This window comes from Leucoraja erinacea, chromosome 15 (genome assembly GCF_028641065.1).
Source record: "Leucoraja erinacea ecotype New England chromosome 15, Leri_hhj_1, whole genome shotgun sequence".
NCBI classification, from domain to species: Eukaryota; Metazoa; Chordata; class Chondrichthyes; order Rajiformes; family Rajidae; genus Leucoraja; species Leucoraja erinaceus.
In genome coordinates this window covers 3,773,091-3,787,697 of record NC_073391.1, presented here as the reverse complement: position 1 = coordinate 3,787,697, position 14,607 = coordinate 3,773,091, and the positions used below count along the sequence as shown (strand labels likewise).

The 14,607-nt window shown below is 40.3% G+C and overlaps 1 protein-coding gene across 4 annotated transcripts in view; it reads left to right on the top strand.

Annotated features, from left to right (window-relative positions):
* Positions 1–14,607, top strand: part of LOC129703908 (exocyst complex component 6-like) — a 190,959-nt gene that overhangs the window by 122,858 nt on the left and 53,494 nt on the right. For all 4 annotated transcript variants that reach the window (XM_055646612.1, XM_055646613.1, XM_055646614.1 and 1 more), the window contains one exon: positions 7,945–8,018. In XM_055646612.1, the coding sequence (XP_055502587.1) occupies positions 7,945–8,018 (74 nt within the window). The remainder of the gene's footprint in view (positions 1–7,944; positions 8,019–14,607) is intronic.

The window sequence follows — 14,607 nt, the reverse complement described above, 5'->3', positions numbered from 1 at the left end:
CAAGCAATTTGTACGTCGTTGCACTGCCTCCCTTGACCAGCTTTTGAGCAGTCCTCTCAGCTGGGACTACGCTCTTCAGTTGCTGCCTTTATGCAGTAAGGTGCACATCCACATAGATGGATTTCCCAAAGTGAGGGCAGGGATGGAGCAAATAGGCATGTTTGAAGATGTGACTGAACCGATTGTGTAGGAGGTACTTTTGCTGAAGGGTACATTTTTATATTCCAGGGATGAAGAGATATGCAAACTGCTGACACTTTTATTTTTAGACTAGATCAGGTGGCCCTGTCACATGGAGGCCTGGTCCCCCAACACAATATTCCACCACTCACCCATAGCCCCCATGGGAAGCCTGGTCCCCCAATGCAAACCGTTCCCCAATGCCATATTCCACCCGTTTTCCCCCAATGCAAGCCGTCCCCCCAACACAATATTCCAGCATTCACTCCAACTACGCAGTCTCCTCTTATTCACCCTCCCTCATTAAACTTTTTTTTTTAATCCTTGCTGGGAGGAATATTTAAAAAAAGAGATTGCAACATTGTAGCTTGCAATTGCACTTGCTAGGGCTGACAGGACTCAGTGTCCTGGGATAGCAACATTGTAGCGAGCAGGGCTGCAATCCCTTTGTGACAACATAGCTGTAAGTGCCAGTGCAGAGGGAAGAATTTTTTTTCTCAAATTAGGGTTTTGTAAATTATAAAATGTGAATAACTTGTGTAATATAACATCAACCTGAACGAAACTTGATACAAACCACCACATGACAATTGTGAGTACGGTGGTATAAAAATTGTAGCGCTATCGTGTACCGTTTTGGCGTAATTTGATGACATCACGGAATCAGAGATCACAGGCACACACGCGCACGCACACATAGATACAAACAAGAGAGAGTTTTAGTATAATAGAAGATAGATAGCTTCAAAACGAATAGACACAAAATGCTGGAGTAATCGGTGGGTCAGGCAGCATCTCTGGAGAAGTTACTGGAGAGTTACTCCAGCATTTCGGTCTATCTTCGGTGTAAACCAGCATCGGCAGTTCCTTCCTGCACATCTCTGGAGAGGTGACGCTTCAGGTCAGGACACTTCTTGAGACTGTTTGTAGCGAGGGAGAACTGGAAGCAAGAAAAGACCAGGGCAGATCAGGGCCGGCAACCTTTGGTCCCGTCTTTTCGTGCATCCAATCTCTCCCCCCCTCCCCTCCCTATAATCTGTCACCTATCAATTTTCTTCAAAGATGCTGCCTGACCTGTTGAGTTACTCCAGCATTTTATGTCTATCCTTGGTATAAACCAGCAGTTCCTTTTTATTACATTCAGAACAAATGTATTTAAATTGTATAAATGTTGCACTACTGCATTGGCAGAAATCTTTTCTAAAGGAAATATATATTGATGTTTTAAGATTTTGAAGAATAGGTTGCAGTAAGTAGAAACTTCAAACAAATCATTAAATTAAAAAATTAGTTATTTGTTTAAAGGAAATATTTCAGTCATAATTTGTAGACATTTAGAAAATACTGAGATGAATTGACTGAATTGTGGATTAAGGCTCGGCACAATAACCAGTTGAAACTTTGTTGTATGTTCATGGCTGCTGTCAGATGCACATTCCAGACGTCACCATGCTGCCTGTGATTTATGTTTGAACTTAACGCCCTCCTCCAGTCTTTGTGTATGATATTTTCAGGATTAATGGCCACAACAGTGACATTTCCATTAGCACCCTGTGTGTGCAAATAACTCACAAGTGGCAGGTAGCTTCCTTTACTGTAATTGATAAATGCGCTGAAGGGTTTAACATGCATGGGAGGAATGGCATCTTCTGAAAGTCAAGTTATGTCTAAATGTCAGCTGGATTCAAAGCTGATACCTTTTTTGTAAACAATTATGACACAAGTCCGCATCAAATGCAAAAGCTTAAACATTGCTTCTTTCATTCCCAGCAACAAATTAAAATTAGTTTTCAGTTCAACGTGTTCCCAACATTGCTAATCGTTAATGATCAACTTGTTATTGCCCAAAAATAATTTCATGAGCGCTGTCGTTTTATGCACTATGCATCAGAAATTATTCAAAAATCTGGCCAAATGCATGATCAACAGGAATTTGGACATCGCCTTCTTTGAATTAGTTAGCGCATATGTGTAAACCACTTGTGCAAAGACAGATTTACACTTGTTTTTAAGGCTGCTGCAGCTTAATGTAAAGAAGATGTAAACCCATCCCATCACCATGGAGTTCGACAGGTAAATTCCCATTAAGATTTTCACATTAATTGCTCACATCCTTCTTGCTGTAGGCCTCCACTATTGAACAACACTTTGACATTATCCTTATTACTGAAACTATTTCCCGCCCCACTCCATCGCCTTGTAGCCAATCATGGCCTTAATATCCACACTTCCCCTTCGAGCGTAATCGTGACTTTGATGTTCCTAATCCCTGCTGCAGCTAATCGTATCCCTGACATTCCATGCCTATGCTGCAGCTGATTTAATCCTAACCCCCCCCCCCCCCCCCCCCCCCCCCCCCTCACCCCCCACCATGCCACTGCAACCTTCCTCCCGCAAATACCAATGTCGTGTTTTATCTACCCGAGTTCATATAAAGCTCCAATTTAAGGCTTCTCTCGCCATTGATTTATTCGCAACCATCCCTGTCACTTTGTTCCAGGACCCAACAAAATCCTCCATTGGCTCTGCAATAGCTTTGTGCGTGGCAGAATATTGCAATAGAGATTCTCTGCAAAAAAAAAGCTGTCCTGTTTTACACACTACAGTCATTAAAGCCATTGTCATTCAGCACAGAAACGGTCCTTGGCCCAACTCATCCATGCTGACTAACTAAACTAGTTCCATATATCCCATGCCATTTTCCAACTGCAAATGACATTTCATGGCCCCTTCTGCTCCTTCTAATCGCCCGCTTGAGTTCTTTCCCACTCGCTTTAAATTCCTCATAAATGATCTGATGCCACCTTCTTAAACCTTTTTTTTCCTGACCAGGTTCACAACCTCCTTGGTTCCTTTACCTTGCCGGCCTCATCCCTCCTCCTCACTGGAACATGCTGATCCTGCACATTGATCAGCTGGCTTGAAGCAACTCCCACATGGCATTTGTGGATTTACCCAATAACAACTGATCCCAATCTACCCTCCCCAGCTCCTGCTTAATGACATTGTGATCTATTATTGATATTCTGGTCAAGACATGTCCATGGTCATATAGAATAGATTGCAGCATTTTCTGGAATTAGGGTATCAGGGGTAGAGATTGTACACCCAAGGCTCAGTCTACCATCTACCTTCTTTATCCTCCTCCTCTTCCCCAAGGATAAGTCGCAACAGAAAACCTCTTTGCGGCTTCTTCACAATCATGGTGGCAGGTAAACAAATTCAGTCTCATAGTTAAAGACATATTTAAATGGTGATATGATTGCAGCCTAGGAGAAACAAGATCAAATCAACAGAGAAATAGTTTTTGACAAATTCTTTGACAAAGTCTCACCTTTAAATTGTCGTTTAACTTCTAAGATTATGTGATTGGCTGAATGGCCTAATTCTACTCCTATCAAGTCTACTCCACCATTCAATCATGGCTGATCTATCTCTCCCTCCGAACCCTATTCTCCTGCCTTCTCCCCATAACCTCTGACACCCATACTAATCAAGAATCTATCGATCTCTGCCTTAAATATATCCACTGACTTTGCCTCCACAGCCTTTTGTGGTAACGAATTCCACAGATTCACCACCCTCTGACCAAAGTGTCTACCTGATCTATTCCCCTCATGATTTTATACATCTCTATATGATCACCCTATCCTCCTGAGCTCCCAGGAATAAAGCCCAACCTCTCCCTATAGCTCAGTCCCTCGAGACCTGGCAACATCCTGCTAAATCATATCTTGACAACATATTTCCTTTAACACTCTACTGTAAATGTGGCTTCACCAATGCCTCAACAACCGTAACATGATCTCCCAACTTCTATACTCATTACTCCTACTGATGAAGGCCATTGTGCTGAAAGCCTTCTTGACCACCCTATCCACCTGTGACAACACATTCAAGGAACTATGCACCTGAACTCCTAGATCCCTCCGCCCCAGACCCCTACCATCACTGTGTCGGTCCTGCCATTATTGGACTTCCCAAAGTGCAACACCTCAGATGTTTGTTTAGTGTAGATTAATTTCTCTGTATTCAATTCCATTAACATTTCATTAGCCCACCGGCCAAACAGATTAAGATCCTATTGTAAACTTTGACAAACATCTTCACGATCTACATCAACATCCACTTTAGTGTCATCTGCAAACTTGCAAATCATGCCATGTATGTTCTCATCCAAATCATTGATATGGATGACAAACAGCAATATGCCCAGTGCCAAATCCTGAGGCATACCACTAGTCAAAGACTTCCAGTCTGAGAAACATCCTTCCACCATCACCCTATGCTTTCTTCCATGAAGCCAATTTTCTATCCATTCAACTATCTCTCCTAGATTCCCATGCGATGTAACCTTCCAGAGCAGCCTGCCATGCGGAACTGAAATCCATATATACAACATCTACAGTTCTGCCCTCTTCAACCTGTTTGGCCAGATCTTAACAAAAAAATCAATCATGTTCGTCATACACGACCTCCCACGTGCCAAATCATACTGACTATCCCGAATCAGCCTTTGTCCATTTAATGCATGTGTACCTAATCCTTTAGAATAAATAATCTCTTGTAACTTTCCGATCACCGATGTTCGGCTCACTGGCCTGTAGTTCCCTGGCTTTTCCCTGCAGCCCTTCTTGAATAGTCGCACAACATTTGCCACCCTCCAGTCTACTGGCATCTCAACTGTATTTAATGACGACTTTTAAATCTCAGCCAGAGCACCTGCAATCTCCTCTCTAGCTTCCCACAGTTTCCTCCGATATATTGGATCAGCCCCAGGTGATTTGTCTACCTTCTACACGTCAGGACCTTCGGCACCTCCTGGACCATAACACTGACTGCTCTTGTGTTTTTCTCCACACTAAAAACCGAGGAGGAAACATGGAGGCCAGGGTCCGCATGTTCCTGGTAGAATGGCAGGATCAGGGAATCCTGGTTGACATGGAATATTGAGGTTCTGTTCAAGAAAAAGCAGGAGGCATATGTCAGATTTTGGCAGCTGGGATCAAGCAAGTGACATGGTGGAGTTTAATGGATATAGGAGTACAGGAAGGACATAGAAAGCTTAGTAACATGGTGTTGAGGTGATGACTTCTCCCTCAATGACAGCAAGGTGAAGGAGCTGGACATTGACTTCCCTCAGCCACTTTGATTCAGCCTCCCCTTACGAAATCTCTCCCCTCCCCCGTATCGGCACAACACAGTGCCTTCGAAAAGCAGACGTGATAATCAAGGACTACTTGTACTGCAATCTTTCCCTCTTAACAAATCTCCTGTCATGCAGAAGATGCAAATGCTTGAAAGTTATTGATTTCAGGAAATGGTGTACACACCCCAGTCAGCATCAGCGGCATTGAAGTGGAGATGGTTGTTCCTGGGCATAAATATCACCAATAATTTGGCCTGGTCCAATCGAGTACATGCTATGCTAAGAAAGCACACCAACGTCTCTGCTTCCTCGGGAGACTAAAGACATTTGATATGTCTCCAAAGACTCTTACTAATTTCTTTAAACGCACTGTAGAAAGCATCCTATGCATCACAACTTGGTTTGCCAACTGCTCTGCCCAAGACCACATGAAATTGCAAAGTTGTAGAATCTATCACACTTTTCCCCACCCCCCCCATCGACACTTCACTTCACACTGCATTGGAAAAGCAGACATCATAATCAAGGATCACTTACCACAGTCATTCCCTCTTCCCCCTTCTCCCAGGCAGGCAGAAGATACAAAAGCTTGAAAGTGCATACCACTAGATTCAGAAAGCTGCTTCTTCCCCACTGCAGTCCCCGATATCCCGGCCTTCTTCATTTTCACCCTCACATTTTATCTGCATTTTCTCTGGAGCTGCAAGACTATAACACTGTAGCACTACATTGTGAACTTTGGTTATTTTTCTTTGTATTACCTGTGTATATGGTTGAAAACGGTGGTTTAGAATAGTAAATCCAGATTGACTCAAACCGGTATAAACCAGCACTTAATTTGACATGAGCAAACTGATCCCACATTTTGAACCCCTTAGCACCTGTGACTGAAGAATCTAAAAGTTGACTGGTCACCCTCAACTGATAATGTACAACACATCTGAATTTCATGCCAATGACAGTATCCTGGTTTTATTTATATCACTAATTCATGCACTCGAATTTTAAATTGCCTTAAAGCTCTTTGGGCACTGGAAAGGAATTACCCTTTCTCATTGAAAATACCAAATCCTGCACAAAGCTGGTAGATGACTTGACGTGTCAAAAATATACAACATTTATTTTACCTATGTAGTAACGCTGGTGGTCTGTTCTATACATTCTACAACTGTTTGCTCTATGCCTATACAATAAATGATTGTGTTTAACAAATTAAGAGAACTATATGGATTAGTCTATGTACTTTCACCAAAATGTGTTTTAAATTAGCAGCAGCAGAAGCCATCTTGCTCTGGCAGCTGGAGTGTCCCTTCACTAAGAAATCCTTTCTCTTCATTGTGATTATCACTTGGCCAGCCTCCAGCAGTGTAGAGAATTTGATTTGTAGAAGAAGGGAAGATTACCTGTTTTGCTGGGGATGCTGTCTTTTTTCTTTCCTCTCGGGCACCTTCCGCACACAAAACCTTCCACCCAGCTGTCCCTCGGATCTTCACGGGAATACAAATAATGGATCTGTCTTTTTCCAAGAAATACCTTGAGGCAAAAGCAAATTGAGCTTCAGGCAAGAGCTCATGTTGAATATAGAGCATCAGTTGGAAGGGTCACTTGGGTGCATCAGTAACATCATGACATCACAAAATATTTTGAGGAAGAGTATCCCTTTGTGTGATTCCTTTCAGCCCATTAGCGAATCCATGTTTTTGTGCAGCCTTAGGAAGTGGGTGGCAGGGAAAAGATCCAATATAGAAATCGTCATCTTTTTAAACGAGTCTAGTTACATATGGCTTAAAATGAATAAAACATTGCTGAAATAGAAGATGCCCTTAATTCAAAGGGGCAAAATATGTATATTTCATCCATAGGCCCCCTTTTTGTAAATTAGTCCCATAGCTTTTATAGAGACAGGTAGGTGTATTTATCACCTTGCATAGATTTTGATGGTGTGAAATGAAAGTGTTTTCGTAACCTTTGTAGGATTTCCAATTGGTCGAGCTTTCATTTTTCTTTCAATCATCTTTTTAACCACTCTTATATTAAATTATCAAAATATCTTGCATGGCAAAAACAGACATTCCAGTCAAGTACAGATTGTAGTGCTTAGAGCATTCCACCTGTTGTCTGCAAGTTAAGCAAGTTTCCACCCTACTGTCTGACTTTAATTGCAGTTTGGCTAGAGGTAGCATTTTTATTGAACAGATGCTATAACAAAGCAGATGTTTAAAAAATATGGTGACAGCCATGGAATTGGTATTTTCTTAAAATGCTTTTGTAGTCATTCACCCTGGAACCAGAAATTGAGGTGAAAAATCTGTCAAGTTACTGCAGCATTATCATATGTTATAAAATTTGCATCTTTGATTGTTAAGGCATGTTATATGCTGAAGCCTGCGCAAATTCATTGAACTGCAGCTAATGTTTAAATTTCTTGTGCATTAGAAATTTGGAACTAAAATTAATATACTTGACTTCAATTGGGTTTATTCCTGTAAGGAAAATAATAGGGACTTGGATATTTGTTTTTATTTGTCATAGATAATGTTTTCTTCTGTTCAAGATTTATATAAAATGTAAATTTGCTTCAAGAATTAACTTTCCACTTTGATATTTGTTTTCAGTGTTTGCTAGCTCTGAACCGGTGCCAGGTTTCCAAGGGGACACCCTGCAGTTAGCATTCATCGACCTCAGACAAGTAAGTCTTTGGGATTATTTTTTATTGATGAGTGATGCAGAAGCCAGAGGTACAACACCGGTCAATGATGTTGATTGTTTGCTTATTTACTCTATTTTTAAAAGTTCTAACCTATTTTTCTGAATCAAAATACTGCGAACCATGACTAAAGTGCCGCCATTGATTGTGATGTGCTGAACAAAAGATTTTGATTCAAATAAACTTTAAAATTAAACTTCATGTAAGAAGTGCTTAGCTTTAATAGTGCTTAAAGCAGTTTGTTCTTTTAGAAAAGCAATCCTTTTGTAAAAAAAATCCTGAGCTAGTAAGTAAGTATATTCTCTTGTCAAATAACACATAATTTCACTAGATCTGAAATGATGTATGGCTACAGGATTTTGTATGTCTTATGTAATGTTCGTACATGTGCAATGGAGTATTAGAAATGTGAAGTTCTCTCCCATAGACATTGTTACTGACAAGAAAAATATCATAGAACCTTTGTCAGATAAATATATCATGAGTGAATTGGTCAAAATTAGGTGAGTGGAATTGAGATAAAGATCATCATAATATATCTAAATAATTGTGGAAACGGCTCATAACTGATTGGTTTTCAATACCAAATTAGTTGTGATATTTAGATAATTGATGCTCGAATCCAAAGATACACATTCCATGGCATTATGAAGCAGGAGTTGAGATTGGTTTCATTAATTTTATGGACCGGATTTGATCCAAAAAACAGGGAAGTGGATTAAGGACATGTGAAGTATTAGAAAGGTAGTTATAAACCGGGAGGAGGCAATTGACTTCATTCATCTTGCAGAGTGATTGCGGTTGGGGAGTTTGGGAACCCAGAAATATCCTATCAATAAAAACAATTTTCAGTGAGGGAAATGACTAAACGGTTAGTTTATCTTACTGGTTCAGGCTCTAATTTGTAATTGCTTGGTCGTGTGGGGATGAGTCCACATTGGTTTTGGGGTTTGGGGGAGAGGTATGGGATGCAGAGACGGGTGTAGTCGTTACTCTGGCTGTATAATTACTGTCAAATACCAAGATATAATTCTGTTATAGGTTGGTAGGAATGACTCTGTGCCATTGCTTGAATTTAAAGAGTTTACTTGAGACCGTAAAGTGGCAGGATAATGGAACTGTATCTGCTCAGATGGCCTTGTGATACTTGTTAAAATACATTTTCAAAGTCTGTGTATTCTAACTTACTTTCGCCGTTGCTCCAGTTAAACGCGCTCAAATTAAGTAAACACATTGCTTTTATCAAATACGCTGAATTGTATTTGATCGTAATATTTCGCTTGCCACTTTATGGTTACATGGGAAACTGCAGATGTGGGAAGTTTGAGCAAAACACAATGCAGGTGGAACTCAGCAGGCCAGTCATCATCTGTGAAGAGAATGGACGGAACCCATTTCTTGAGATAAGGCCCCAGACCCGAAACATTGTCTGTCCGTTCACTCCACAGATGCTGGCTGACCTGCTGGGTTCCTCCAGTACTTTGTACTTTGCTCAAGATTCCTCCAGTAATTAGTATTTTGCCATATTATGGTTACCTCCACTGATGGACTGATAAGCCTGCGACAACAGGGTGTATCCCTTTTCCTTTCGATGTTTCAGTTTTGGTTTGATATACAGCGTGGAAACAGGCCCTTTGGCCCACCGAGTCCGCACCGACCAGCGATCCCCGTACATTAACTCCATCCTACACACGCTAGGGACGAATTACATTTATACCAAGCCAATTAACCTACTAACCTGTACGTCTTTGGAGTGTGGGAGGAAACCAAAGATCTCGGAGTAAACCCACGTGGTCACTGGGAGAATGTACAAACTCCGTATAGACAGTACACCTTCGTCTGGATTAATCCGGGACTCAGGTGCTGCAAGTGCTGTAAGGCAGCAACACTACTGCTGCGCGACCATACCGCCCAGAATATACTGTATTATTTTCAATCTCTTTGTTCTTTTATTGGAAAGCTATGTTGAGAATTTCTGCGATTTCTACCCTTTGCAGTTTGTAGTAATGTATAAAACATCTTGTACAGACCATTTCTAAATGTAACCTTTCACATATCATCTCTTTATTTTTGCCTCATCAAAATCATTAGTACCTGCTTTGGCACCATTTGTATTTATTATACCTTGCACCTCTTTGTAGTCGCTAATCAACTTGCTATTTTACAACCCTCTTTTTATTTGTATATTTATGAAAGCATTCCCTTCAGGTTAGCTTTTAATATTTTTGTAATTGTCTTTTCTCCTTTTTCTTTTGGTTCATTTTATTTTTTAAGCATGGTTCTTTTGTCTATTTGTAGATCCTCCATTGCGGATCCATTTGAAATTTCAATCCACTTTGGTTGGATCTCTTTAACTGGAAAATATTTTACACTTGAGTATTTGGTCATGATTATGTTCTCCAAATGCACCCTGCTGAACCAGACATGATTTCACCTTCATTTCCAGTACAGTTATAATTTTGCTTCCTTGGTGAACTTGGATCGGTTTCTTGTAGAAATTTTGGGAAAGTTTCTCTTTTTTCGGTCTGTGTTAGCAAAATGAAAAACAAAATTCCTTGTGACTGCTGAAGTTCCGTCATCTTTCTGAAATCTTCCTGCTCACATTCTCCTCTATCCCCCTCTAGCAACTTGATGGTAAACCCAGAGGTGTAGTACCTCCTGCATTGTTCCATGATCGTCACCAGGCAGATTCTGCTATTGATCCCTTTGCTACATTATCTATGCCTGGTCTGACGAAAAGCTCTTGAATGAAGAGGATCTATTGTAAATTGATTAGAAACTGAAACTAGAGGCAAAACAAAGATGAGAACAATGGGAAGCCTATAACAAGGGAATGGTTTCACATGAGAAGAGGAGGAATGACATCCAGTATAGGGCTCCTAATTGAATGCCCTTCCTTTCCTTTCATGGGAAAACATCTTGTTGACAAATCCTGTTGAACAATCAGCTTTCCTTCTAATTTTAAGAACTAATCCATTTTAGGCAGGTCCACTGTTACCCACCAAAATTAGCTTTGCCGTCTAACCATTTCTGCATTCACATGGATGGACGTAGTTAATAATAAAATTAAATAGTAAATGGAAGTTTAAGATCTCAGGTGGTTGTTTGCCAAAACAGTGCAATGCTCTGACAACTATAAATGTCAATAATAATGCCACACCTAGGATTCATCTTCACTCTGATTTATAACTTTACCATTCCAAAAACTGATGGTTCTTATTATTTGTAGACCAACCAGCTTTTTCTAACTATACGTCTCATGAAAATGCTATAAACAAGCCACGATGCACACTGTTCACCCTTAATTCTAGACCTTTCTTGTAGTCTAAATGATTTTTCTGAACTCCAAACAGACTTCCAGTGGGAATAGTTTCCACCTAATGTGGTTGGAGGGCATGGAAATAGACCTGCGTGTGAACTCTCAGACCCATGTGGGAGAGACATGGAAGCTAGTTCCCACTGGGATTTGGATTTGATCAAGACCATGGAAAATCTGCTTCCTTGCATGCCATTCAGCCAATCTATGCCACATCATGCAGATTGTTGTTCAAGCTCCAGAATTGAGGAGAGAAGATGTTATCATTTCTTTCAGCCCTAATGTAAAATACCATTGCAGATGTTCCCAAAGCATAAGCATTCATAGACTTATCTTGCATTGTAATACCCTCTGCCTTATAGCAAGCAACCTGCCAGAAAAACCTACCTGCAGGTAGAAGACGTGAAGATCAAACTTGTGCTGTATTCCCCCCCCCCCCCCCCCCCCCCCGCCCGACCCCCTTTCCATAATTGGAGTCAATTCTTGGAGCAGTAGGACTCTCCAGTAGCTGGAAGAATGGTGCTTGTATTGTGCCAGTGTTCCTTTTAAAGACTAGCTCCCAGGATTGCAGCTGCAAATTCTTGCATGAAACTGGTGCAATGGAACTCACTGTCTATCTTTAAGAGACATTGAAAATGGTGATAAAACAATATTTCAAAAACACTCAGCAGTTTAGACAGAATCTGTGGGGAGAGAACAGAATTATGTTTTCAGGTCAATGGCCATGCATCAGAAATGATGAAAGAGACCTGAATTTCTGATCGGCTACGTTTAATGAAATGTCGTCAACCTAAAATGCTTCTGTCTCCACACATCTAACCTAGTATTTACTGTTTTATTTCAAATTTCCAGCATTTGTTGTATTTTGATTTTTTTTTTAAATAAAGAAACTGTATTAGGGTAACATACAACACAGTTTAGGCATCATAAACAGAAGACTATTTTTAACATATTATTTAGTGTCTTTCTCAATTCATTTGTGGTTTTTGCTTCTCAACTTGGTGATTTTATTCTGCATGCCCATCCCTGCTGGAGTGCTGCTTTGTCAGTGGAGCTATTTTCTTTTAGTTGTGCTGTTAGGCCTTGACATCTGCTCCCTCATGTTGATATGAAATATTCTATGTTATTGATTGTTTCAAAGAACAGCAAAGTAATTATCTTTGGTATCCTGACCAGTTTTTATCTCTGAATCAATGTCACTGAAATGATTACCTACTTATTATCATATTGATTGTTGGAATTTCTTAGGAAGGGTCCCGAACAGAAACATCACTTGTCCATTTTTGTCCACAGATGCTGCCTGACCCATTGAGTTTCTCTGGCACTTTGTATTTCATTCAAGATCCTTGTGTCAATTGTAGAATTTTGCCGTGTAGTCATATTTTGCACTTCACAATAACGATTGCGGTTCTCAAGATACTTCATTGGCTGTAAAGTGCTTTTGGACTTTTCATGGTCTCAAAAGGTGCAGTATAAATCCAGGTGTCCGTTTTGCATGCAAACATTCTGAGCAAAGAAAATAGATACATAAATACGTAGATATCTTGGGTGCAAATCTTATTCTCAGTGCATCATTGTGTTAATAACATGCTTTAAACTTTTTCTTTTGTTTGATGTAAAGTAGCTTTAGTACAATGTTCTCATAAGGGATCATATTTTGTTCCATTAATCAACCGGCCTTAAACCTCTTTCAGTATCTCTGCCTTGTGAGTGACGATATATCTGGAATGCAGAAAAACACAAGCACTTGTGTTTATCAGCACTCTCCTGCAGTATGAATAACATGTGCCAATTTCCCTGTCATACAATCCTATGATCCATTTATTTTTTAATGTGATAGATGACATTTCTTTTCAAGCAGTCTGAGGAAACAGTGCCTTTTATAAGGAACTTCTCCATTGGGGCATCTGGCTGTTTCATCTACTGTTCTCCAGTTTGAATTTGATACTCTGCCATGCCTTGGAGGTTCTGAAAGATAAGGAAGTAACTCCAGTGGCCAGGTTTTACCTGCCCACCCTGAGTGTGCCCCAGGGTTAGAATCTTGATATTTGCACCGCTTTACAGAAGAGCTGATGACAGGTAGCGAGTGATACCAAGGAAAGCCTGACCAAATCAAAGCTAAAAGGCAAGAGGCTTGGGATTGGATGAGAAGCTGTGGCTAAACGATGGATCAGTGGGATTGCCCTTTTTAGAAAAGTAAGTGACCCGAGATTGAGAGGTCATGATCCCACTGCCAATCATTAGATCACTAATGGAAGCTGGCTGTCTCAATAGCAGCTCCCTTTCTCCCTTATTTAAAAGATTGTGGATGATTAGGATTAGTTGAGATGTAGGAACAAACTCTGTTTTAAAATCCTGAACTCGACCATATGCAGCGAGATAAAGTTGTCATGTTAAAATCAACACTCAATCAAAGAGTTTCATTAAATTTCATTTCTATTAATGATATGTGGTATTAAGAAAATATTTGGTTATATTTTAGAAGTTAATCTATATGCAGAGCAGTCAAAAATAAAAATGTTAGTTTATTCAGTTCTTTCATCGGCAAGAAAATGTATTTATTGCCTGGGCAAATCTGAACTTTAATGTCCTGCCTTAAATGCAAGGTGATCAATGATCCTGGAGAGTTGTGAGAAACCATTTCAAGTAATGTCAGTCAGTTCTTCCTAACACACATAGTTGTACAATTTATTTAGACTGTATAATCTGATGTCGTGTTTTACATACCATTGATAAAAGGTATTGTTAATAGATGGCAGCGTGTAAGGATTAAGTATTGACAGTGAGACAGTGAAATTAATTTCAGAGGCTCGTGCCGTTTTAAAAAGAACTCCAGAACAATCAAATCCAAGAATTGTAGAAGGTAATGAGTTTCTTTAATGTAAAGTCATCGAAGTGCTGGTGCATGCATATCTTTAGACATAAGAACATTTGAAACCAATAAAGGCCTGTGAATAGGCATTATAACATTTAACGACAATTAAATTGAATATACAGTAAATACTTGCTTTAATGGACCCCTTTATAACTGATTTTGGTTATAGCAGACGGACCTGCCTATGCCACCCCGCTCGCACCGCGTATCCAGCCAGTCTCCTGACACCACCTCGGCTCGCAAAGTGCACCAGCAAGCACTTCTTAACTCGCAGCGTGGTCCGGTTGGCGCGGCTGTTGTTGTGACGTGCGTTGTAGCCCCTGGGACAGCGCTTTCTTCAGGCTGCTGCCAACGACAGGACGTGCTCGGTCACTGTGGGG